The sequence below is a fragment of the Lipophrys pholis genome (assembly GCF_963383615.2).
Source record: "Lipophrys pholis genome assembly, chromosome: 4".
NCBI lineage: Eukaryota > Metazoa > Chordata > Actinopteri > Blenniiformes > Blenniidae > Lipophrys > Lipophrys pholis.
The window spans coordinates 29,206,756-29,234,737 of record NC_137637.1 but is presented as its reverse complement, the minus strand read 5'-3'; the positions used below and the strand labels follow the sequence as shown (position 1 = coordinate 29,234,737).

At 40.6% G+C, this 27,982-nt stretch overlaps 1 protein-coding gene across 2 annotated transcripts; it reads left to right on the top strand.

Moving 5' to 3' along the window:
• The first annotated feature begins 600 nt into the window (after nt 1-600).
• Nucleotides 601-19,123, top strand: LOC308108416 (uncharacterized protein). 2 transcript variants are annotated; one of them, XM_080461310.1, is made up of 8 exons: nt 601-830; nt 10,078-10,188; nt 10,659-10,861; nt 12,130-12,222; nt 14,042-14,162; nt 14,509-14,561; nt 15,448-15,597; nt 17,021-19,123. In XM_080461310.1, the coding sequence occupies exons 1-8, from the start codon at nt 746-748 to the stop codon at nt 17,207-17,209; spliced, it is 1,005 nt and encodes a 334-aa protein (XP_080317436.1). In that variant the 5' UTR covers nt 601-745; the 3' UTR covers nt 17,210-19,123. The 2 variants fall into 2 exon arrangements, with proteins under 2 accessions (XP_080317436.1, XP_080317435.1); XM_080461309.1 differs by having other exon boundaries at nt 604-830; nt 10,605-10,861.
• The last annotated feature ends 8,859 nt before the right edge of the window (nt 19,124-27,982 follow it).

The following is a 27,982-nucleotide window of genomic DNA, read 5'->3' as shown; positions in this document are numbered from 1 at the left end:
TGGGTGGGTGGGTGAGGGGGGATGGGGGGGGGGGGGGGGGGGGGGGGGGTCATGCCAGTAAAATGGATTAATACTATTTGCATAACAGTGTATTGCACCTTTGTTTCGAGTATGATATTCTGCTCCTCGGTCTATCTACATAAGCCTATTAAGGGCCTGAGTGTCACAGCCTTTTGTCAGATATCACCTTTTATTGTGAGGCAGATTACTGCCCCCATCCCAACAGGGTTCACAGTTCAAGCAGACAATGTGGCCCAATGTGAGCTAAAGAATGAAGTAATGAGGACTGAAAACCAGTAAATTCTCTAATCGTATATCAAACAATTCACAATGAAGTTGGATTGCACTGAAAACTTCATCATGGGGACTGTCCAATCCATGCATATGTGAAATAAATCTAAATTTAGCAGGTATTTAAAGAATGCATTTTAAATAGTCAACATCCCAACAAGACCCCATTATCCTCCTTCCCTTCGTCTGTCTTGCCTCCTGTTTTAGAGGGGTGGGGTCACGTAGGAAGGGTTAAAGTAACCAGTGGAAGACGGGGTGTAGGGCTGGGCCTTAGTTGGGAAGGAAAAGGGGGGTGGCTATATAAAAACTGACACAACACAAGTAGTGCTTTATCCACCCTTGTCCCGCTCTGGGTAAGAGGAAACCCTAAACTGCTCTGGCTCAACCAGCTTAGCCCTTTTCTCTCTTTTCCTTTCACTCACGCCCGCGGGACGTGCTCACACTCGGGACGAGAATGGCAGCAGCATCTGCACAGAGAAAAGATGGGTTCAGCAAAATGCTGACTTTTGCTTTGCTTCTCATCGCCTCGGTCTTTAATGGTAAGCAAAATACTTGCAAATTTTCAAAGATCGTATGACCGTCCAGTGGTAAAGGCAGGGCCGGGAGGGGTGGGGTTGTGCTTTGGGGAGGAGTAGTATTTGAATGGTCTTTGAGCTGAATCCAGGTTTTAACCCTACAACCCATTCACTCTCTGGAAAGTTATCATAACGTGCCCACACGCAAAACAAAGGAGGACCATAAGATTTTGCATATTTTTGGAAAGGGAACAATGGAGATGGATTTTCTCCAAGATACAGAGGGAAAAGATGAGTTTTGAGTATACTTTGGCAAACAAAGGAGAGAGGAGGTTTTTATTGTCTGGCGGCACAGTGAAGTCATAAACCATTTTCTGAATCCAAGTCTGTATTCTGGGTTTGTAAATTGCTACCAGAGTGTCAAAATAACAGCCTCAGGACGATCTTAGTCATCATCTTGCTTTCTGCCATTCACTTAAAACTATTCATGAAGTTCCACCTGGAGTTATGTTTGCTATTTTACTGACCTGCTTCCCATGATCTTCAAGGACTTTGAGAAATGTGTGTATTTATATTTAGCTGCTTGTAATGTGAGGCCAGCTGAACCGTGCGTGAAAGAAGGGTGTGGACTTTAATGTGCATTTCAAATGTGGCTGAGCTGATGGAGTGGGAGATTTAATGAGGCTTTTGGGGGCTTTTGGGGATATCCGAGGAGGTTAAGCAACGCATTAAGACTATAATGCTCAAAACAACAGTTCATCTGGAGTGGAGCAATTTTATTTATTGTTTGGATTTGGACATAGACTTCTACATTTTTTAAGTTAAACTCAACCGATAGGGAAAAAAACTTATAGTTTAGTATTTCGTGTCTAATAGTATAGCCAGAGTTTGTACAAAACATTTTCATCAAAAAGTTTTTTTATGGAAACAAAACTTTAAACTTGAGAGAAAAAAATGCAGACACAGATTGAATAATGAAGCTCAAAGTATAAAACCTGTACCATTTCCTTCAACAAGCAAAATTAAGGATATGCAACAAGCACACATTGAGGACATATGGCAAGATGCATTACAGGCTGTTTTGAGTTGATTCCATAGAAGTTCAGATATAGATCACTTTAGATGTGTGATCGCACTCTACTTATGGCCAATGAAATGTCATAATCCACAGGAAGAAACTCACTTTATCTACTATACAATGACTGACAAATAAGGGAAAATAAACATAAAAGAAACTCTGCGTGTTGGAAAGATGTGGAGGCGCACATAAACGACACTTACACCACACCATCACTTACGCACATCATCCCCAGTGCTCTCGACTGTGGCCCACAATGAATCACACACAGAGATACTTAATTCAAACCTCTTGTTAAGTTCATGGGATGTAGCCTATAGAATGAGATCATCAGCAGTCAGGCAGCCAGCTGCATCTGCTGTGTGGAAACTACATCTACACTGTAGCTTATAGATTTTCAAGCACAAGCAAAAGGAAAATATTCTGTGAGACAACCATCTCATGATGTGCACAGTGAACTCAGAGCAACTCAAAACATGCGACACACTCCATCTGAGCCAAATATGTTAGTCAAAAAAAGATGAATAGCAATGAAGCGGATACAAATATTATACAGATAAAAACAAAGCGAAGAAAAAGCAGGCCTCTTATGCAAACTATACTTCAACTGCAGCGTAAAGTATCGGTCTCCCGGGTTTGTTTCTGACTTGTCTTTCAAATTGGCTGATGCGAGTTGGGCAGAGTTATGTAAGTAGAAGAAAGATGAGCTCAGTGAGCAGCTTCACTCTGATGAAGCCAGAGCAGATGTTATTGAAGGTACTTATTACCCAGACTACCACGTGTGTAAGAGTGACTAAACTGAACCACTGAGGGAAACCTCTTGCTGAAACAGTTTAGCATATTTCTTTGCTCAAGCACTAAGAGGGGGGAGCACAATCCGGGGTGAAAAGACAGACTTCCTCTGTGTTATGATTAGAAATGGTCACGCTGGAATTATTTTGTATCCGGAAACTGCATTTATAAAGAGGTTTCGTCATACGATTTAAGCTCTGCCTACACTGTGAAGTGGTTTGAGCGGGCTCTCTAGTTAAGCAATGAACCCTGCCCAACCTCACTGCCAAGTCCAGAGCATGTAATTATGTGAATCATTGTTTGTGTAGTACCTATTGAAGTAACAGATGCACCAAAGAATCACAGAAACAATGTCAGCAACAGAGTGTTCATCCCTCTTATGAAGAAAGTACTCTAGAAATGCTGCCAACTTAAATCCTGGAGTCAAGTGAGCCATTGGTGGCAAGCAAGCAGTCTTCAGCGTGCACACACCCACATACACACTCAAACATAAGATCCTCATTCACTTGGAATAATGTTTTTTCTACTTTTATAATAAGGGAAGACTTAGCTTGGCTCAACTCTCTGGGGCTTAGTCTTTGAACTTTTTCCACCCTGTGAATTTTCTATTTATGCTGCATGTATTTGCAAACAGTGAGTGTGCACATGGTAAATATAAAACACGCTGAGTTATTGTGAAGAACAAGTTTCCTGATCTTCAAATAGGATTAAAACAAGGCAAAAATAACTGTGTGGCAGATTGTCTGATAACAATTGTGGAAACGTAATGTATAAAATACCCTGAATGCAAGTAATCAATGTTTAAGAAGCACAGAACAAATCTTTTAACACCATCTAAGTGCACTCTAATTCAATGTCTAAATGGGATATTATCTGTGGTACTCAATACCACCCAGGGATATGTAGCGCAAATAATTACTCTGGTAGATTTTTTTAACAGATACACTCCGTCTACATTTTTGGGAGATAAAAATCAATGTTCAGCCTTTGAGCTCCCGATACCTTAAAATGCTTCATTCTGCAACAGGATCCTCCAACAGTCTACCTGCATTCACTCAAAGCAGGCAGGCTTATTCTAGGTAATGCACAAGCCTGTGAAACTTTAGCAGGCTTGCGTGTTCGTGTGTGTGTGTGTGTGTGTGTGTGTGTGTGTGTGTGTTGGGGGTGGTGTGTAGGAGTGATATAATGCTCGCAATTGAAAGCAGATGTCATGTTTCCTGATTGTGGTCCCCAGAAACCGACATTGTACTCTTGATAAGGGTCTGCACTGGCCTCAGGGTCGGGGCTGGGTGACTGCTGCAGCCGAGCAGCACCGGGTGAGGTAAATGCTGCTTCGCTGGCCTGATTAAAACCATAAGATCCAGTTGGCTCTCCACCATGAGAAGGATGGCCTGGACTGCCATTAATCGCTGTGACAGAATTGACATGGGAGGGGGCGCAGAGAGGGCTGAGTGAGAGGGTCAAGATAGAGGGGTCAGCAGTCTGTTGTTTCAAAGAGGGTAGAATTGCAGAGCATGCTTAATCCTATGGGGACCATGCTCCAAAGGCACATTCCTCAGCATGCTCTTAAATACACGGTTGAAGTGCAGTAGGATACTAAATCATGAAAACATTTCTTATTAACTAAACAAAAATATAAGTCAAAAGTCATGATTATGTATTTCTGTTTGGGAATAGAGTAAATATAGACAATAAAAACGTCCTACTTACATTGTTTAAGTCGATAACTTTCACAATATATTTTAATGATTAAGAAATTTCAAAATGTCTCAAAGAATTATCTCTAAGTGCACCCACAAATGTGTGTTGGGATGAAGCGAGTAAAAAAAAGTCTGAGATGGAAATGGTCTCCTTTGGTATGTAATATGTATTCAACTGATTTCAGAATGATGCTACAGAGAATCTCAAGACCTGTTTTTTCCCCAATAAATCTGAGCATGTCTAAAGGCAGTGGAGAAACTATAATTCCAAATAATGGCAGTAATTCAAGTATATATCTAATCATTGTGTGCAGATTGCGAAATGTATTATGTGTTGCATGACATATGCAGAGTAAAAATAGGTGTCGAATGAAAGAATACTAAAAGGTTGAAGAGATTATGGCTTTGTAGCAGGTTTATAGTGGTGACTGGTGATAGCATGTGGCATGTGGGTGTTAATCGATTCATCCTGTACCAAACCTGCTGCCCTTTATCTGCAACCTCTGCTCAGTTGACACAATGAAATGCATTTATAATTTGCGGTGAAATACAAACAGACTCTTCCATGAATATACATTAAAACCTTTCGAGAGATGGGGTCAGCTGTATTAGCGAGGACAGATTCTCAAAGTACGGTACATCCAGCTACATAACCAGCGGTACTTACATTGCTTCTGCCGTGAAAGAAATCTGCTAACTCACTTTGTGAAACTAATACAAATCAAAGTCTTGGTTCCGTGAGAAAACTTCATGCCATGTGGTAACTATCACATAGTACATGTGTCATGTCGAGTGTGGAACCTCCATCACTGGGGCTTTGCATTGGTGGTCCACTGATGTGTGCAGACCATTATCACCTCTCCATGCCCCATTACAAATCACCGGGCTTTCCTCGACAGAGGCAGGGAGAGGCCAAGGCCCCTGGGGACAAGATGCCATATTTTTAATAATTGTTCCTCCAGGACACCTCGCACTGGACTCTCTGGAAGCCAGGCTACAACTGGAGGCCAAAGCCACATGAGGGTCTACCAACTGAAAACATCCAACAGCTGGCGCATACTTCACATACTCGGAGGGCGCACAGTGAAACATCTACTTTAGCTGCAGATGAATGGGGGCTTTCTACTCACGAACATGAAAACTCCATATGTCCCTCAGAAATGCTCGAAGTAATCTGGTCAGTGAAGCACTGTACTGGTGTGATTTCTGGGTTTGAAGTTACCGAAGAGACACAAAATGGATATAGAGAAAAATGTACTTTCGTGTGAAAGTTACACGTCTTGAGCCATTACAAAAACCATAGAGGAGCCTCAAAAGACTGAGGACAGATGTAGCTTTCTTTAGAAATGAAAGCCGTTGGTTAAAAATACTGTATGTGGTCGAGGAGGTGTGAGAGCTAAAACCTAACTCTCACCTCGATAGATGCCTGGGATTAGCGGTGCGTGACTGGGACAGAATGAAGCGAGATGGAGGGCTGGGAGAGGGAAGGGCGTGGGGCTGAGGGCTCGTCCTCTTCCAAAGCCTGCCGCATTCCTCCGTCCAGAGTCCCAAGAGACAGGGGGTTTGGGGTGGAGCAGATCCAGACCGCAGCCGTCATTCAGAGCAAACTGGTGGGAAACTCTTCAAAGGAGCATGGAGTCTACGCTGAATAACACAGGGAATCGGATCTGATTGGGACAACTCGGTTTCCCGTATTTTTACAAGGCACAACGGCTGACTGATATCTTGGCTGCTTTTTCGCTTTACACACATAGAAAAGGAGTGAAAAACTGTGTGCGTAATAGTGGTGATAACAAGGTGTCAAAATAGCGGATGTATCATCTGTATGTGTATATTAGTACATGCAGTGAAGGATGACCTTCAGCTGTTGCCCTTGTTGAGTCTGTGGGTATACAGCCGAGAGACGTGTGATGGTGATGGGTTCAGAGGTCATCTTCTCAGAATTGTCTACAGACCTCACTTCGGAAGCACAGTGGCAGAAAACAGCAGAAACATCAGTGTCTCAATTACAGCACAAAGGTCAATGCGCCAACCTCGATATAACAAACAACTACTTGTAGTTCATTTTGATCTAATGAACAGTGTACTAACGTTAACAAAAAGACAATTCTTAGTAGTTCTGCAAAAACCACAACATGAATGAAGTGACTGTCTGAAATTAATTCCAGCTATAGTTAAGGTTTTTATTTTCAGGGTCAAAACAATGTAATAAAAGGCAGCCATTCAAGTCTTACTGGTCCTGTAAATGTTCGTCTTAAGATGCAATTATACACGGGGGTTTCATTCCATCTGGTCTTTGGGCTCTCTGGGAAGTTTGTTTGTGTGTACTGAGTGATGGCTGGTCAGAGAGCTGGACAGAGTTGGCACTGTTGCAGAAATTTCTGTTTTGCAGTGCCTGAAGCGAAATCAAAGGGTCCTTTTTTTTTTTTCTTCTTCTTCTTAGTTTATGAAAATGTTGAAGCCAAGCTTTTACAAGTGTACTTGAGGTTTTATGACATGATTAGCACAAGACTAGCAGGGAAACACTTGCATTTTTCTCAAAGCATGGGTTTAAATTCCTCTGTGATTTAGGAAACTCAAACATAGTGTTCGATGTGATTGTGAAGAGGTGCAAATTCGCTTCCAGTCATGCACTGTAATACATTCAAAATCCCCACAGGAGAACAACCAAACCTCGACATACACTCATCAGCAAAGATGGAAATCTTGAGCTTTTATATTTTACAAAATCACCATTGGAGTTTTCCTTCCAGTCCACAAATCTTCACTCGATGACAGAAGTTAAACACAGGGCTGAAACAACACGTTTCGATCTCAGTAGTGCTGCACTCCTGTATGTCACATTTGTATGAGAAAAGCCTTATTTATGATCGGCCATCCCAGCCATTTTGAACCTCATCCTTTCTGGTAAAATAAACAGGCAGACCACCCGGAAACACATGAGGGATGGCAGCTGTAGCCTCCAGGCTGGGAAAGCTGAACAACTAATGGTAGTCTACGATGGTTTGCACAATCACATCCGTGTGGTGAAACTTGACCGCATCCACCGGAAAGATTTGGATTTTGGCTTTTCTAATGGATAAAGAAAGTCTACACACAGTGCCTGTGATGAGCTTTCCTTTAAATAAAACAATGACGAAGTGCACAACAGATACTGCATGACAGACAGCTGCAATGGACAGTTGCGAACACTGAACATGCTCAAAGACCTCCTTGGAGATTACCGCCCCTCCTGCGAACACGACACACATAGTATTTACTCTTCGCTTGTGGCACCTGTCTGTCACAGTGGTTTAATGAAGGAAGTCAGCAGACATGTGTCACTGTGCCATCACTCGCTGCGAATGTATGTGCCCAACATGTGCAAAAACCTGAAAAAGACGCAACTGAGAGATGATGCCATGGTGGAACAAAAGAGAGCAACAGAGGAAGAAAAACAACTGGCACCGTCAGGGGAGACTGTTTTTAAAGCTTTAACTGGAGCAAAAATAAATAAATATCACATTTTGTGCATCAAGGTTTAAACAATGTTCGCAGAGAACTTTTACAAACACTTAGCGGCCTGCAACAGCATGACTTTTTATTGAGCTCTCTTCTTTGGGCCTTTTCATTGTTTCCCGGTATTATGAAAAACATGAAATAATGTAGCATTGAATATGAAACATTTGGGAATTTTTCACAGGTGCCATTTGACTTATATAATAACATGAAATACAGAGAGAGACTACAAACATTTCAGGATGAATTTAGTAGTCAAACTTTCTTCTGAAACTCTCACAGATCATTTTGTGCTTATAAACAACTATTTACCCCAATTGTAGGATTGTTTTTCAAGTTCTGATGAGCCATCAAGCAACCTTTTTAATGACTCAAACCCAGTTTTTCTCGAAGACCCTTTTTCCTCTGAGTGGCACTTTGAAAGCTTATCTTGAAAAACCCTGCCAATTCTCAGTACTGTCTGAGTGCTTGTAATTTGACACCAGCTTCATTGTGTTACTGCTCGCATGCTTTGCCTGCAGCAGAAAACCCTATACAGACCTGATATTAAAACCTGGTTAGTTGTAGACACAGAAAACAATAATTTAGCACGAGGAAAAATACAGACAGCATTGATAAGTATGCTTCGAACAAAGCTGGAATAATTAGCAGAAGACTGTGCCTCCAATTAAAAATAGAGAATTGTTTAGGTGTAAAATATTAATTCGACTGGGTGCACTCATGAAAGTGAAGCAGTGATTAAAATGAACTCATGTTGTGAACGGAGTCCGGCGCAGCATTATTTCGAGTTAGGGGATAGCGATTACCAATCTGAAAGTGATCACATGTTTAAATCTGGCGTCCAGTGAGGAATAACAGAATAGGAGAGCAGACGTAATGAGATCTGCAGTTCTAAGGCATCATGAGAATGTTTTGAGAGTGAGGTAATGCTGTTGTTAGCTGGAGAGAAAGACGACTCACCAAGGTTCGGGTGCTCTGGTATGACTTCTGGATTGTATCCTTGCAATATGACCCGAACAACTCACACCTCTAAAGACCTTTGGCTCATTAACCTGGTGACTGCAGGGTGTGGTACCACTACTTATAAATCAGCACAGAAAATCAAAGGATCTTAACAGTGATAAAACGTTTTCTCTTTACAGCTCAGCTAACGCAACACAAGGAATTTAATTCAGTGGAGCAATTCATCAAGAACTTTTTCCCAGAAGTCATCGGACTGCATGAAAATGAACAATAATATGATGGCCCATTGCATAACTCTACAATGTGGAAAAAGTTACGAGTTCAATGGCATCATTAGCTGGCACCTTGCAGCGGTACAGTTAATCAGGGTAACGGTTTAACAAGGTTGGTGGAAAATCCTTCCACTCACAATAATACATTTTGGATATTCCATTTAAGACGAACCTAAAAGTGACTCAGTGCAACCAGAGCACCTTTTGTAAAATCTTGGGGTGAGAAAGATTGCATTTCAAAGTAAATCACTCCGCGATACAATCCATTGATCTAAGAGATTCAGTTATCTGCTGCAATGAGATCCATTACCTAATCTTCCATCACCGCAGTGGGCTCCAGGGACACAAAGAGATCATAGTATGAGCATGCTAAAAGCTCTTCTGCCAGAGGTCTTACTTTAAAAACACATTTAGATAGCACACTTGAACATTGCAGACAATCAGAACTATAAGGTATAACCTGACATCTCTTAGGTCATGGTTTAATCTTCCATCAGCTTTATCAGCACAGCTTTGGAAGTAAATAGAACCCATTTTGAAAAATACTTAATGTTTCCCTTCCACAGCTGGACTTAGGACACTACTCAGAAGGATGCCTTTGGATTCCCACAAACAACAACATGTCTTGCTGGCACAAAGTGCCTTTCATTACATGGTTTTAAAATGTGACTATATACTGTAGAATACAGTGTTGGATTTAAGAAGCGATTCTTCAACGTAGAAGCAAAATGTAAAATCTACAAACTCTCTTCTGAAATAGCAGCAGAGCTCTCCAAACAGAGAAAAACGGAACGACTGGGATAATGTGGTTAGATGTTGTTCTCTTTGACAGAAACCCACCAGAAATGGCACTTTAACATTTTGTGTCGGTGGATTCTCCCAGATTAAATTATATGGCATCTATATAAACGTTTTATACCGAGTCTGTTTTCCAAATAAAATGATTTATATTGTTTCTGATTTTACAGCGGGAGTCGTGGCGCAGGAAGACGAGGTTGTCACAGGCACGGTGCCGCCTGTGGTGGCTGCAGAATCATTCGTGCGAGGAGACATGATCCCAAAGACAACCGAAACTCCCGGTGAGAAACTGAGAAACTGAAAATGATAAATGCTTCTGAGTTCCACTCAACAAATTGATTTTACAATGTGAGCACTGGGCTCACAACTCATGCAATGAGGTAACTTTACTCAGCAAGTAAAAAAAAAATTGGAATAAACATCTTGCAGGTGATACACAAATAAACCACCATATTTAAGGTGTAGCAACATGAAGTATTACCTAAGAATAAAAAGCAATATGTGAAAGAAATGCTAATAATTATGCAGAGTTTGCATTAATTCATAGAATGCACTTGAACCTCAATTTCCTCAGAACAAAATTTTGTGGTCAAGTCATTTACAAACTGAGTGAAATACATGCACCAACAGTGAAGAATAGGGCTGAACGGTGCTCTCTGTATCTAAATAACCATCCGAGTTAAATTGCTCTTTTCAGAGGCAGAGGATCCACAAGTTCAAATCTTGGTTTTCCCTACTATGGAATCTCTAGAGTCCACCGATCAGGCAACAGCAGTTCCAGCTGCAGAGGAGGCGGGACACAATGAAGACAGCAGCCCTGCAGCTCATGCGGAGGCAGCTGATGAGCCAACCAAATTCACATTCGAAGTGCATACTATCATACCCTTTTTTGAGGATGAAGAGACCCCCGCCCCAGCTCCTCCCAGAGGCGATGGCCCTCACATCAAGCCACAGGTAAAACAAAGGGCAACTGTCAATTTGCAATTATTCAACATAAATGTTACTGGTTTAGCAAATACAATTTAACAGCATTCACTTTGACAGCAGTTATTAAATTATTTACTTCAAAGAACTGTATTTTCAATATATATTTGTAATACAGTTCTACTAAGGAATAAAGTGTTATATAATGACCTTTGACCTGCTTGAAATGGCAGTATTTTGAATAATTTTCATACTGTTGACCAGTGGCGAAAAGGCAAGATGTAATGTGTTGTAAGTTGTAATGTGATTTATAAACACACTGTATTTAAATGAAGTTAACATTGGCTGAAATTGAATAATAATGCAGAGCCCCACCTAAGAAATTCATCACCAGCCGCCACTGTTGTTGACAACTGTACATCTACAAGGCAAAATATGCCTTACATTTCTTCACTAATGCTCGGCTTGCAGCCACAAATGGGAAATTTGTATTGCATAAATAATTTCTACTGATCATATAACCAGTGAGAGCCGGGGACTTCTTTTGTTTTTCATGGAACGGTCAAACAAGTAAACCACATTATTTTATGCTGAATGGGACATGTTGTTATTTTGCCTTGGAGAAATTACAAAAATTATGTCAAATCAATGGCAGGTGTTTTCATATGCTTTATTCTAGATATTTAGCCTAATTCGCCCTTAAATAATAAAGTTAAGATGTTTTCAGTTATGTTGATTTTGACCACAACGCACTGGGACTGCATGTATCAACTTAAAAAGAGACGGATAAATCATCTCCATTTTGGGATAGTTTTTTTCTATATGTTGATAAGACATGGGTGGAAATTGAGTGGTAGGCTGAACTAGTTGGAATTGTCACAGATGTATATTAATGACTGCACAAAGCAAAACACAAAAATGTGTGAGACAAGTATCACATGATATAAATGGACATGAGATCATGAGATCGGCTAGATATCAGGACTTGTTTGTTTTATTTCATTTTATCTCTATTTGATGTGGCGTTTTGAACCAGACGTGTGTGTTTGTGGATTATCTTTTTTTTTTTACTGAAAGTGAATTACAATGTAATGATGCTCATCTTGGGCACCAAAAAAAGAAAAAGTAAAATAAATAGTAAAAACAAGCAGAAAAAAAACCAAAAACAAAAACAAACCTTCAACCACTCAAACCTAATATTCTGTTAACTTTATCTGATGCCATGCAGTAGTTATGAGACTGATGATATTAAAAATGATGTCATGAGCGATTTAAGGAGCTCTGTTTTTTCTCTCTAGGTTGTGCCACAGGAAGATGTCATCTGTGTGAGCAAAGAGGCCGTCCAGAATAAAAACGCTGTCAATCTGAAACTCAAGGAATCGTCCACTTGTGTAAGTCTTGAAAGCACTTCCTTCCTGTCTTGTCGCTCACGTATTGGTGTAACATGTGATGCACAGTGAAAAATGTTTGAAAGGGGGAAGTGATAGAAAAACTGCTCAGATATGAAACTGCAGGTGGTCCGCAGCAGATAGAGGAGAGGAAAAAAAAATAAAAAAAGCAAAGGATCTTCAAAGGACCAGACGAACCTGCGGAGCTGAAAATATTGGCTTGCTTTGGTTGCTATTCCGATTTGCCAATCAACTCTGTAAACATGAGCGCAGCAGGAAAATCGACCTCCTTTAGTACACAGTAATTGTTACATCAGAAATTAATATTATCAGTGTAGCTGTAGAAAATAAAATGCATCCATCTAATCTTATCAATAACTAGTTGTAAGCTCGAAAGGGGAATTTCGTTGCATGTAACCAAGGGCACGGGACTGTGCTTTGGGGCAGATGGAGGCAGCACAATGGGTGGGCTCACTACTTCTGTATAATGTATAATGTAAAGCGGCCTGGAGCAGTGGTGTGGGTATCTGTGTGGGTGTGTTTGTGTTTAGAAGTATACATTCTTAAGAGTCTAGGGATGAGAGCTTTGAGGTCTGGAGAAATCACAGCTTTCATGTGGTGGTCCAAACCGACGAGACGTGAATTCAGCCAGCGCCAGCTTTTCTGTAGCCAGAGCAGAAAATGCATTATTTATCATTTCAACAATGCATAAATAGCTGGGAGCCAGTAAAACAACTCAAGGGTTCTGGTGTAGACAAAGACATCAACTAAAGACAATCTATTCCTATTCTTATTTTCTCTGTCTCAGGAACATTTTTGCTCCATAAAATATGCACAAAGTAAATTTAACAACTGCGATGCTAAAAGGGGAAAATATATCAAAGCTGGAAAACGCAGTGCATGACACCACGGGTTTGGAGGGAAGATGAATGAGATCTAACACGAATCCTACCTCAAATCATTGAATCAATATCGCTCCAGGGAGAGGTCTGAAGCCAGGAGGAGCGCCTGTGGGTGTGTGCCCTTGTGTTTTTTTTTTGTTTTTTTTATAGTGGATTGTTTCAGTGATGTCATGTGAATTCAAGCGCTATGAGGATATCTCACATCCACCCACTTTTACTGTGGTTTACGAAGGTGTGAAAGAGAGCTTACAAAAGCAGAAATTTTAAGAGTTTAGGTTGTTTTTTTTGTCAATTAGAAACTCATGTGGGAGCAGGAAGAATTATAAGAACTAAGCCCAAACCTTTCTGGTTCATATCCTTTTTTTGTAATGTGGGAACTAAACTACTTCTGTCCCCAAGGCTCTTTGTAAAGATAGGGTTGTACTGGCATATGATGCGTTTCAGGCCACTGTCCTCTGCTGCAGAAAATATAATCCGATCGGACACTTCCTTGATCGTAATGCATGATGATAAGCAGCACTTTTCCATCTGCCTGCACTGTACCTGCAGCTCTGCTCGTGAATTCATATCTGTGGGTCTGAATCACTATTGTTGGCAGGAAAGAAGGGATATTTAAAATCAAGGCATTGGATATGGACCCTGAGTCAAAGATTTCTGGCTGGAGGTCACTGTGCCCTCACTAAAAATACACTGCGTTGTTAAAAAGAAAAAGCCATCCGTGTTCTCTTGAACTGGCATCTCAGGCCGCTAAACTGAGGCAGGAACTAATCAGATTACATTACACACAGTGTGTCAGTATTAGAATTTGTAAGTAATAATGCGAGGTGAAATTTAGATTTTGTTGAATTAAAATATTTAGGTCCACAAATGCAAAACGACTCATTATTGTACTAATTAGTTTGTTTTTGTCTTTTTTGCAGAAAGATACAAAAGTGAAAATTCAAAGTGTTCTCCTGGAGCTTTGTGGTGAAGATTGTAAACTCGAGATTTACCAGGAAGACAATTCAGATGAAATCATTGTGTCTGGAAAGTATGTTGAAGGTCAGTAACAACTTTATCTTAATTTTGCATTCATTTATTTATTTTGTTTTTGTTTTTAATGAAGAGTCTTACTGCTAAAAACCTTAAACATTCAGACGGTAAAGATATAATCTGTAAGGAGCAGCTGTTATGGGGAGGCTTTTTATTTATTCCTTATTCATGTAGCCTGTCATGTAAATTCTATTGCTCAAAACTTTGAAAAGACACCGTTTTTGCTTTAGCAGTTATGCAGGTTTCATGTTTCTTGTTGTATTTCTATTCAGGCTGCATTATTTGAAAATAAATATATGTAGTAGCAGTAGTAATAATGTCAATAGAGGATAAACCCAAACATTTGTATTCACAGCTGACGTTGCCGGAATGGCCAACAAGTTCAACAACGACAACATAAAAGACAAGGTAAAGTACCAGTTTATTTATAATGCAAACATACCACACAACATTTCTTTACGAAAGCACTTCTGGGAACATGACCAGTTCGGTTGGGTACCGTGGGGTCATGTTAAGGGGTAATGACTGTAATTCTCCAAGTGCCATTTTAAGACCATGACCGAGGCTTTCACACGTCTAATAAACATAGTAAATCACACCATGAATCACGAACGGCTTGTAAAATAAATGTCCTATAGCAATAACCAACACTGACTCAGCCAGCTGAATTTTCTGGTTGACTCATAATCAAACTTGAGAGGGAAAATACACCAGGGAGAAGAAAAACACTCCCTGTTTGTAGAATATTTCAAAAGCGTGAAGCTGCCAGGCTGACAGTTGATGTGACAAACAAAAAGCCCACAAACAATCCACTTGTCAGCTAGAAAACACATTTTCTAATACCTAGGGAACAATATTGGGTTACGGGTGTGCCTGTCACACCCGTCTCTCTGTATTCAACATACTCTACATTCCCCTCTGTGGTGTACCACACACACACTGAATGACCTTGTTAGCAACCAAGCAGTTTGCAGACACAGTCACTCATTTCTCACAAAGTCCTTTTGATTGCATTCTCCTTTGATGTCGTACTGTTGATACTGTATGCTATATTTCCATCAACGGAGGCTTTGGGTGTGGTTGTTTTGGGTTTTTCACTTTCCAATACAATAGGCCACAGTAACTAGATATCATGTTACACATTTGAAACAATGGAACCAATCACCATTCTTCATGGGAGTCCTTTTCGGTTTCTATTGTGAGTTTAATCATTTACTGGATTTACTCGACTTTGGTTTGACCCACATGGTGAACGCTGAGTGATGTAATTTTGCTCTCATTTTGTTGTTATCAGACCGATGTGGAGGAGGCTGCTCCTCGCTGGGGAAAGAACTCGAAGCTGGTGCTGGTTTCTCTGCTGCTGGCTGGACTGTTGTTGGCCGCACTGCTGGTGGCTGGTTATTACCTCAAGACGCACCGCAAAAACTCCAAAGGGGTTCGACTGGTGAGTGTACACAAGGTGTAAGAGACATTAAAAGATCCTACTGCGGTGCCGGTTCGAGCATCTTTAGGCTGCTCCATTAATGCAAATGCACCACCCATTCCTTAATCCGAGAAAGCGATTGATTACAACTTTGCCATCTATTTTCATCAAACAGAACGTTGACAAAGAACACAGTATGAAATCATCCCAACGCTGCAGTGCCCAAACAACCTAAAACCCTTTTAGGGTTTAAAACACTGAACAAACTTGTCAACTGTCTTATTTCTTTCTCCATGTGCAATAAACAAAACTACCCAAGGGTCCTCTGGAGATACTCTTGCACCAATTGTGACTCTGACTGAGGTGTAACAGTTTTGAACCCAATCAAAAATCTTTGATTTAAAAAATGTCCATTTCAAAACTCATCATCTTCTCAAACTCCCCCTTAAACCCCCCTGCACATCTTGTTTGCACCTAACCACACTCCATCACTTTCATGGTGGCCGTGTGGTTATTATTAGGGACGGTGTGATCAAAACACATGTCGTTTACCTTCTGCGTTTTGTGAAAGTTGCTGGGGAAGGACTGGCAGCAGTTCAAATATGCAACTGCACATTACATCACAGCCAAAAACACTGTTCTCTTCTTTTCATGTTAGAGTAAAAATCACCCGTCTCAACAGATTTAGAAGAGAACAGGCGAGAGCTACACAAACGTTAGATAATGTGGCTCCTCAAGATCAAGGTCACTGAGAAAATTATACATTGGGACTGTTTATTTGAACAAAAACTACATATAGGTTGGAGGTCATTATGGCTATCCTCCAGTCAAATCCTGAAGTAAAAGAAGACATGCTCGACTCATATGTCCAATAACTCAAAGCAGCATTCTGCTCCCCCTTCTATTTTCCCCAATTCCAGGGGGCTACAGATGTTTTTTTTTTTTTTTCCTCACTCAAGCTCATGACATCATTGTTTAAAACATTCACACATGGTGGCACACCCTTGTGATGCTTTACAATAACAGTGTGTTGAATTAGGGCTTATTTATCAAATAAGTCAATTGTTACCTTGAAAGACATTACCAACCGAGCACCACATTGACCTCCTTGTAAATGACTCATGCAGTATTTTCACCTAGCAGCATGGTAAAAAAAATACAAATAAACTAATGTCCTTGCACTGTTAAGGGGCCAATTGTAAAACGATTACCAACACCCTACTGAGAGCATACACAGCTGAAGACCATAAAACTCATTAACAAAGAATGCATGTGTTTACTTGAAAGCAACACCCTCAAAAGCAAACCCATTTTCAATTACCACACATTCTTGTTGCTTCGCATGTCATATTTCATGATTTAAAACGTATGTATGCACATTTTAAAACTCTGCTCATTCCCACACAAACCCTAACCATATGTTTTTGATCTGGGCTGCCTGTAGGCTGAGTCCTTCCAAGTGGATGAGGAAAACCAGGCGAATACCCTGGTGTCTGTGGCCCCCCTGCCTCAGGAGCCCCTTGACAAGCCCACTGTCAACGGAGAGTCTCCACCTGAGAATGGCACCAACCCCACCCCCACCACTAATGGACACTCTGCTGCCCAGACCCAGGTGGCTGATACGGAGATGTGAATCTTGACACCCTCTGCCTCCAGTCCAAGCAATCACCCACTACCCCCCCAGCCCCCATGCTACCCCGGTGTGCAACACTGACGCAAATTCAACCTGATTCAATCCTCAACATAACTCTCAAGTCCCCTCCTTAACCTGAATCTCTCTGGACAATGATGCCGACAACAATGACGAAGGTCTTGCTGACATTATGATGACAATGATGATGAAGATAGTGCCTGTAATGTGAACGTTGGGGAACATTTACCTTTGCTGGGGTGAAGAGGAGCCTACATACGCTGACTGACTTCTTACAGTCGAGCTGTAACACTCTTTGTAGAGCCACTCCATAATGTCCAATTTGTATTGTTGGTCCCTGACAACTGAATGAAAAATGCTGTAATATTTCCATCCACAACTGTGGGACAATGAAACCAGTGAGGCTAGGCAGACCCCTTTGAGTATTGTTGTAAAAAGGGCTGAGGCTCATTGCTTTAAGTTTTTGGTTTTTTTTTCTTTTTATATCTCATATTTGCCTCAAAGTGAACGCAAAATGGAACGAGTTTTGATTTGCTGAAACATTTCTGAAACTGTAATTTTAGGATGCTTGCTGGTGTTCCTCACAGAAACCAAAGGTAGACCTGAATGATCATTAACATGCAAAAATAAATTAATTGATTTTGATTATGGAATGGGTTAATACCCATAAGATACTCATTATGTGATAAAAGCGACACCTGAACATTTTTTTCCACAACGTTGTATTTTGACCTTTATGACAACTCTGTAATAGACAATGATCAAAGTTTAACTGGTTTTATGGTTGTATGTTTCTTCATTGTACAGTTTATCGTTTTTGTTTTTTTTTCCTCCACCAAATGCCAATTTTTGTACCGTCACCACTGTCTGTATTTTAGGTAATGACTAAACACAGCAACAAGTTTAAGTTTAAAGAAGAAGGAAGACACGTAAACTGGGTTTTTAGTTAGAAAGTCACTGCCATTGAATTATTACACAGCAGAAGGTACATAGCAGATTCAGCATTCCTGAGACTGCCTTTAATCTCCTTGTTGATATAAAACATTTTTTACATCACTGGGATACTTTTTTGCCTCTTTTTTAAACAACTGGCTTGCTTGATGCATTAGTAAGGCCTCTGCCTAAGTAATTGTTGACAGTATCTTTGCAGGCCGTCTTCAATGTACTTGTGTCATTCTTACTTGATTTGGAACTTGAAAGATTCCATGCATGAGAAATCCCCAACATTTCCAGTAAACCATTTTTTTTTTTTTTTCATATTACAAGATGCAATGCTTGTTTCAGAAAACAACTCATAAAAGACACCATTACACTCCCGAGACTTCCGAATTTGATGACCCTAATCCTAACCCAGCATCATGTATTTATTCTGAAATCATATACTTTACAAAGACTTGCTTTCCTCTCTAAAAAGGTGTCTCCACAATATAACTGTGTAAACTGATTTATGCCTCTGCAGCATGAAAATCCAGCACAAACCAGTTTCTCTGCAGGAAATGATAAATTGACATGCAGCTTAAGGACTTGCATACAAATGCAACCACGAGTGGAATAAACAAGCTTTAAGTAGATTAACATAAGGATGGTAACTCTGGATGATACAGCTAAGTGTGGGACTGTAAACATGCACATCCACCACCTCGGGAACCCTAAAGTCAACCCAACTACTTGGAGATTAAAACAGCGGTTTTTACAAAAAAAATAAAAATAAACATACACCTGAGCCAGGTGTTCCAGCAAATACTTCCATCTGCATCAAAATGTGAACGCAAGTCCCCCTCCAAAACAACCACACAAAAAATACATTTTGCTATCCGCATGGAAAAAAAAAAAGCTTTAAAACATAATCAGTGCATTATCCTGAACAAAATACCTGAAATAAAATTTGCAGTTTTTAAAAAAAAAAAAAAATTGTTTTACAGCCCAACAGTGAAAAGAATCCAATTAACTAAATGTGATGTTTTACATGCAAATCCTTCTTGATTAAAAAGAATAAATAAAGGAAAATCAAATCAGCTTGTTTTAAAACAGCGTTAAACTGAACTGTTAAGACTACGTGAAGCAAATGTCAAAGCCCTTTGGAACATTTGAAAGAATGATGGAATTTAGCAGCGCCAGCAGGAAGCGCTTTCTTCTATGATTACATGGGAACATTATGCAAGGCTGTCAGTCTTTTTTTTTTTTTTTTTAATCCATTGAAATGCAAATCAATATTTTGACTGAGGTAGCAAAGAAAATAGCTTTAACAGCTAAACCTTACACTTTGAGTGTTTATTGTGTGTGTGTGTGTGTGTGTGTGGGGGGGGGGGGGGGGGGGGGGGGGTAAGGCTGCTATTCAAAACTTGAGTGTTTCAGTGACATCAGAGAAGGACTTGTACTTCAAGAGAAACATTGCAGTGCAGTGATAAAAAAAAAAAAAAGGACACACCTATTAAAACACACAACTTCAAATATGTTCAAGAGCTCGATGTTTATGTTGTTGATGTTTTAAAACTTTCAATTTTTTTAACTATGCTCCATAAAAACCTCATGAAGCAGTGGTTCAGTCTTGGGTGCTTGAAGCCGATTGGTTTAGCTCGACTTCCTCTGGAGTCACTTTGTAAGGTCACTGAAATGTTTTTCTTAATTTACATTATTACGGTACATTTAGTAAAGTCAAATGACTTTCTTAAAAGTAAATGATGCTACTATTTCCTGAACACATTTGCACCAAATATACAAATATTTTTTTTAAAGTGGATGTGTTTCCCATTACCTGGTCTAAATGAGTTGGGACAGACGAATGGAAATATTTGCCAATACGACCCCGACGATCTTCAGCCACTACTTCCCATTTCACTTCATTTGTGAACATTTGAATGCTCCTATTTGTATCAGTACACCTGCACAAGCCGTCCTCTGTATTTCCATAACAGAAAATGATGCTGTGTGATTGGGTGCTTGCTGCTACTTCAAGTCCTCATGAGATCCTTGAAAAGATGAGATGATTACAGGAAAGGGAACTTCGACATCAATTCAAAATGAAGAAAGCCGCTTGTAGATTTCTCGTTCTCTTCGGTTTCCTGAGGTTGGCTCAATGCATCTTCTTTGGGAAGAATATTTATATCGACAAGAAAATGACTTGGTCAAAGGCCAGGGAATACTGCAGAGAGCTTCACACCGATTTGTCTTCAATCAACAGTGAGGAGGAAGACATTGCATTTGACACTGTAATTTCCGAAAACTTTTTGCCTCAAATCTGGATTGGTCTCTACAAGGATGCCAGCGACAGCTGGAAGTGGACTGGAGGAACAAATGCATTGTTCTTCAACTGGGCAGACCAAATCAATACAAACGAGAGAAACTGTGTGGCAAAAACTGAAGTAGGCTGGCGTCCAATAGACTGCGAGAAAGAAAGACAATTCTTTTGCTTTCAGAGCGGCTTGGTTTTGGTGAAAGAAAACCGGACTTGGGAGGAGGCAGTGGAGCACTGCCGTCACTTGAACATGGAACTGATGAGTCTACTCTCTCATTCCGCGTTGGTTGCAGCCCTGCAGACCAGCAAGACGGCCCAGACGGGCCACCTGTGGACCAGCCTACGCTACTTGGGTAATAGCTGGTGGTGGGTGGACCAGTCCATCGACACATCGTGTGCCGGCTACCAGGCCTGGGGCCCGTGGGAGATGCCGCAGTGTCCTGCCTGGAGCCACCACTGTGGGGTCCTCTCACTTGAGGGGCGGCTTCTGGAGAGTTGGGACTGCGCAGACAAACTTAACTTTCTCTGCTATTCAATAACACAAGCATGTCCGAGCGAATAATGTGATGATCTTTCAAGGATGGTGTGGTTTTGGAGCGTGTCCTTACTTCTCAAAAGTACAACAACGCAGTTTGATAATGCATACACTCTGCGTGTGTGTCACTGAAACATGCAATGTGTCTTGAATTACACATGAAGAGCTAAAATAACTAAGTCATTTTTAATTGCGCTATAACAATACCGTGTGCATGAAAGTAAGTGCAATTTCTTTATGTTAATAATCACGTTTGTGGTGTGATCTTGATTGTAGCAACGTAAATGTGCTTTAGATATTTAACTGGGTTTCTTCATTTATGCTGTATGCAAAAAGTTAACAGATAGTCATAAAAAATAAACTTCTGTTTTCACTGTAATATACACATTTTGGGATTGGTTACAATGCTGTAAATACCCTAATTCTTCGGGTCATTGATGTAGAGCTATTAATACGCATTAAGTCTGTTAGACAGTTTGAATGTTTGATGTATCCCCAGTTATGTGTATTATGTCTCCCAAAACATTGATCAGAAAATATATTATCGGACAAATATAAAGTAGTCACTGTTAAATTTGTGTTTTCCACAAGAAATAGTCTGCTGGAAAATATGAAAACAAGCAGTGATATACTGCTTCTTGACGTCTGTAAACATTTAGCCACACAACACATTTTTACCAACTCTTCTGGTTTTTTATTTCTTTTTTACATCAAAACCTTTTGGAGAGACTCGTGTGTGTGTGGGAAAAGTCTGATTTTTGCATTTGTGTGCCGTGCTATGAGTGCACCTAAGGTAAATTAACTATTGCCGTCTTTCAAGCTGATGTGACCTTTATCGGCCCTTGTTGCTACACTCCGACAGCCTATATGTACTGGCTGTAATGGTTCACTTACCGATCCTGCTGAGCTAGACGCTGCCACTGTCTGCATAGCGGCTGGAAAGCTGAGTGGGAACAAAGGTCAGCGTGTTGTTTGACGGTAGCAGACGACTGATGACTCCAAACACGGCCACATCAGCCCATTACTGCAAACAACCAAACAGGAAAAATATGTCAGTGCTTCTGCACTGAAGTCATCGACGTCGCTGGTCTCAGACAAATATACAGTATATTTCAACCATTTTTGCTCATTGAGAATCAATTCAGTTTTGGCATCATGAAATAATCTATCAGCCATCGCAACTTTCATAATGTACCAATCAAAGGAAGAGTAACAGGTCAAACCCTGGGGGTTCTTCCTGACAAGCGCGTTTTTTTTTAACATCCTGTTACTAGAACATTCAATATTATTGACACCGTCATAAATGCCAACGATCACACCCACTAAGAAAAGATTGTTCAGTTTGCATCCTGACCCCATGACTCTTCTCTTCCTCACTGTGCTAATTCATTGAATCTGTCACGTGGTTCTTCATAAGATATCATTTGTAATATCACAGTTTGTGTTTGTAAAAAGTCACGTCCCCCAATTCACATGGACCGAGGACATGTTTAGACGGGGATGCCTCCAGACTCTTACGGGTCAAGTGTCATGATACAAATCGTAAGGTTTCCAAAATGAGGAACTCCTTCTTGTGCAAAACCACATCACACACTGAATCAGTTCATCCTGAACAGTGACAGTACGGTTTTGGGTCAGGTGGTGAACTCAAGAATTTTACAAACAAGACTTAAGCGGAGTTTGAAAATGTTGTAAATGCACAGTATTCTGCTGTGACCTATAGTATGTGGCCACAGGAGGAGTTTCAATATATTCATATAAACAACAACGTAGAAACCACTCCCAATAATATTGTTTATGTCTCCCTTGTGCACCCAAAATGCCTCCGACTTGTCAAATAATGGACAACATGGGGTCTGTGATGTCGGGCATGAAATTATAGTGACACATCCGACATACCAGTTAAAAGTTCACATATTAGTCTTTTATATCCTGAACATTGACATCAATTGACTTCAAGGCATAGTTAGGAAGTTGAAGTTTTTGAATTGGTTTGATTTTATCTCAATGCTTTATCACTTCTTAGCTTTTAGTTGGGGAATTCAGGAGCTAGACCAAGTTTGATATATGATAACCTGGATGACTGAGAATCTTTATAGTGAAAAAGACAAAGCAATCAATTCCTCTGCAACCAAAGTGTGAATGATGTGTTGAGAAAAGTGGCCAGTAGCAAAGTAACAACCAGTACCAGCGGGGTTGTTTTTTTTGTAAAGGACTCATTCCAGCCAGTGCATCACACTGCTTTCCTTCCTCCTATATTGCTTCCTGCTGCCTCCTTTCCCCCAAATAAATCAAATAGACACAGTCAGACTGAGCACTGCATAATAGTTATCGAGCCATCACAGTTTGACCACGGTCAACAACTGTGTTTATCACCATTTTTCCTGCTCCCAAAATGGCTAAATTATAAATTTGCCACCCCAGCTCAGGCATATTTCATACAGTAGCTGATGTGTTTCAATGTATTCAGGCATCGACAACTTCTTTTAAGAAGAAATGTGTCGTATATTTCTCTTACTTAATCTCAAAGCAACAGCTTATTTGCTTAGAAGACTAACTACGAAATGTGGCCATCGTTCCCAGTAATCAGCATTCAGTCCTGTGTCTCCATCTACTGGGGCTCTATCGGTATTTCTACTAGAACTTTCTTTTTATTTATCGTCAGTGGGCCGACAAGCTGTGTTACAATATTTAACGTTATCACTTTTAATTGAAAAAAAATAATAATTCAATACTTAAACCACTAATCTTAACCAATTAAACTGAAATACACACCCGTGTATTTCCTATATAAATAAATGTAGTGTCCTAATCCACCCCAACATTTCTTAATAAAAATGTGTTCTGTTCTATTAGATAGTCACCGTTAATGCGTTCCGTCCAAAAAATAAACGCGCTTTTTGTGCATGTGTTTTAAAATATGTCACTCAGTAAGTCTTAATAGAGCGCCCGCTCACGTTCTCTACCTGTAATGCTGCGGGTCTGTGTACCGGAAGAGGCGCGAGGAGTTGGTAATCTCTTTAATTACGCGCAGGTGAGGCGACCCCGCCACGAGCCGACTGGAGTGACGTCACGTGTCGATTACCGGAGAACAACGTCATCGCAGTGGAGACGTGAGTCACGAGACTTACCGGAAAATACAGGAATGAGTAACAAATAAAATAAAAGAAGAAAGCATGGCCTTGACCCAAACTCAAACTGATTGATCGTAACCTCGCCTCCCTGCCTGCCTCTGATTCATAAAATCAAAAATAACCACCTCATGCACACGCACACACATGCGCACGCACACACACAAGGTGAATGCGCAGGAGTTTCAATCACTAACAAAAAACAGCAGGAGGCATGAAAACATAAAAAAAAAAAAAAAAACATTACAGATCCAGTGACTCTATATAACGTTGTTTGGATATATAATTTATTGAATTAACCCTTGTATTATGTTGAAAAAAAATTACATTGGTTATGTTGCGGGTCATTTTGACCCGGAACGTGTAAATCCACTCAAACAGTCAAAAAACAAGGTTCAACCAAAACTAACTTTATTTAAGATTATATAAACATTTAGAAAAGTGACATACAATACATTTTAAATTTCAACACTATATTTAGGAACTATTTAAAGTTTTTCTCTTTTCACAAACAAATTTCTCTTTTTTTATTTAACTTGCCCTGTTTGATCAAATTTTTTCTCTCCAACATTTCCAACGTTTTCCACATGATGGACAGAATGTAACTGTGTGCTTTCTGCAGATGTTATTCTTGCATTTCACAAAGGAGGTACTTGTTTTGCTGTCCTCTCGAGCGGGACAGACCTGGCATCTTTTCTGTTTCTTTACACCTGGATCCACTGGATCCACAGCAGGTTTGTTAGATGACCTGGGAAGTTCTGGCTTATTTCTTCTGACTGTTCCCAACACAGTCAGCTTTCTCTTCTGAAGTTCATCTCCAAGGCGGTAGGATGTAAAGACGTTGTCACATGTCATGTTATGACCTTGCAGCCCTTCACTCATCTCCAGCACCACACGCCTCCCCTGATTCTTTTCAGATGCTTCTCCAGGCAACTTTCCAGGGTACACCTGCAATATTCCTTGCATAGCTTGATTTTGCGTCACAGGCTGCCCATATCTTGATGTCATACTTGGCAGGCTTGTTGGCCATGTACTGTCGGAAAGGACAGCGCTCATCTATAGTCACATGGGGACCAGGATTGTACAACAAAGGTAGAATTTCGACCCACTTATCCCATACATCTCTGATTGTAGCGAGTTTGTCTTTTTCACGTCGACCAGCTCTGGTGTCACGGTTGTCAAATCGGATCACACGAGATATCTTGTGAAATGTCTCCAAAGACATTGTTGCTCGAAAGATGTAAGCATGCAAGTCAGTCTGATCCTGTGGCTTCCATTTCTCTTGAAATACACGCCTCCCCTCCAAGTTGGTATGATCTTCTCTATTGGTGGGGATATGAAGAGCTGAAATGCTGATTGAATATCATCAGCTCGTGTGATAGCAACTCTTGTTGGACCGGGAGTCATTTTGATAACATTCGACGAAGACAGTCTGACTCGGCTTTGGTGTGGTGATGTTGACCAGTTTATATTACCGTCTTTAGATGCCCATGTCCTCTCTGTGGATGGGGATCGCTGCAGTCCTTGGTTTTCATCTGATGGAGAGATGGCGGGAGACTCCTCTTCTGAATCCTCATCATCGTAGGAAAATTGACAATCAGGATCATCAATAACATGGTCCTCAGTCTCTGAAAGATCCTCTGTCTCTGAAATCTCTTCCTCACTATCCCAGTTCAAAATCTGTGATAAAGCTTCTTCAGTGGTAAATCTCCTGGAGCTCATTGTTGGTGTGTTCGTCAAAGAAATGACATGAGAAAAGTGACAAGGAGAAGGGAGAGAAAGTTCCTCCCCTACAGAAACCTGGATCTCTGCTCTCTAAATGGCAGAGGCAGAGGCAGTCAAAACAAAGTACATCAAAGAAACAGGTATATGTTGGATGTGAACAGCTCCTTACCCACATTAAAGTGTCCGGGTCAAAATGACCCGCAACATCATCTTTGTATGTAAACTCTGCACAGACATTCCACTACATGTCAAAGACTCCAAATTTTACACACCTGTTGATGACCCTAGATGAGGAAAAGTCACAAAATTTCATGAAGAAAAAAAAAGGGGAACCAATGTTTTAGTCGACTCAAAAACTGAAATGGGTCAAATTGACCCTTAACATAATACAAGGGTTAAGACATTAAAAGAAAGCACACGATGTCCCAGCCAACACTCAGACGGAGTGTTATGCTGCCATCTATTGGAACAAACATGGAACTGATTGAAAAGATTCTTTTTTTTGTCTCGTCACCACACAAATTGATGCGTTATCAAACCTTTTTGAGAGGGAGCACTTCATTCCAACACTCTGGTAAGTAGTTATTCAGTTTTATTATGTGTACTTCACGACTTTTAAGGAGGCTTGAGTTTTTCAGTAATTCACAAAGCTTTCATTGAAAAGGATCTCAACCTTTGGGTTTGTGGCTGATTTAAAGTTATGCGTTATGTATATCATATATATATCTATATATATATAGATATATATATCTATATATCTATATATACATGAAAAATATATATATATATATGATTTCACACAAGATATGTGGTATATTTCATAAATAAATGAGTGAATACATGTACCAGATGTACAAATACCTCTATATGTCCACAAAATCATATTGTACATCCAATACATGTTTTGTTTTTGTTTTCCATTATGTGAGGCTGTAATTTAAGAATGAATGGAATCAATAAAACAAGGTATGACTACGATGTGAACACGACATCTGGAAGCCGCGTCACAAGCGGGTAGTTTACGGTAAGAAAATAAAAATAAAAAAAAAATAAAAAATGTCCCCCCAAAAAAACGTCGCCATTACCATGTGATTTCAGCCGATGTTTGTAAACATGCGTCAGCCACATGTGATTGTGGCGACGAGGAAAGACTCTCCAGCCGGGGCACCAATCACTGGCCGGGGGAGTGTCAGGGGCGGGGTCCCGGTGTTGCGCTATGGAAAATCGTTAGAGGGAATACACTGGGACAAACGTGCGCTCCGAGATTGGTAAGAGAGACATTAGAGGCTGAAACGAGAGTCTATTGGACGGACGGTCCGGTGAGGACCGGGTCTGAATTGAGCCGGCCGGGAAACTGATGACCCTCCCTCGGCACGGAAGGAAAACAGGCTTAGGATAAACACGTAAGTTCTTTATGTTGTTACTGGGCCGGGGCGACACAATGCTGCGTATGTTGCGTCGAGAATGCCACTAGGTAATTCATAACCACTGGAGTGCTGGATGGAAAGGTAAGAATTAAAAAACCCAGAGGCGCCGCCGTGAAAGTGAGCAGGAGATTAAAGTCCTGTATCGGCTGTCATAGAAGGCTCGGGATCGTGTCGGGGAACCGGGTTGTGGGCACTTTTTCCCCCTCTAAATTATGACGTTTCACAATCGATGTGACAACAGGTAAATGAAACTGCGTCAGCGGCGAAGTCCGACAAGCCACATGCAATCCAGTGGGAATTTCCGCTGCGATGGTTGAATATGTTCGCGACGGCGTGACACCCGAGTGGGGCTGGAGCCGAAACTTGACTTGTGGCCGATTTTATTGTTAAAAACGAGAACGTAAACAAAGCGTGGTGCGGGGCAGGGATGGCGTGTCAAGGAAGAGCCTCGGAATAGGATGCTGCGCAAGAGATGGATAGTGCGTAATCCTGTTGTGGGGAGCGGGCGATGTTACGCAGTTCATAAAGGCACGATCATTTTACACTTCGTGGCCTCGTGGTTTGTTTTTGTTTTTTTTTATTATTATTATGATCACTACACAGTGTTATTACAATTACCGGATGAGCTTCGGACAATAAAACCCAGAATGAATGCACTTTACTGGACGCGGTAGCAAAGTGACGCACGTTGGCTTGTGAGTG

Bases quoted from the DNA above. Each gene is read 5' to 3' on its own strand.
- LOC308108416 (XM_080461309.1), top strand. From the start codon at position 746: ATGGCAGCAGCATCTGCACAGAGAAAAGATGGGTTCAGCAAAATGCTG. The intron at 10,189-10,604 runs GTGAGAAACTGA...TGCTCTTTTCAG, and splicing joins AAAGACAACCGAAACTCCCG to AGGCAGAGGATCCACAAGTT. The intron at 12,223-14,041 runs GTAAGTCTTGAA...TCTTTTTTGCAG, and splicing joins TCAAGGAATCGTCCACTTGT to AAAGATACAAAAGTGAAAAT.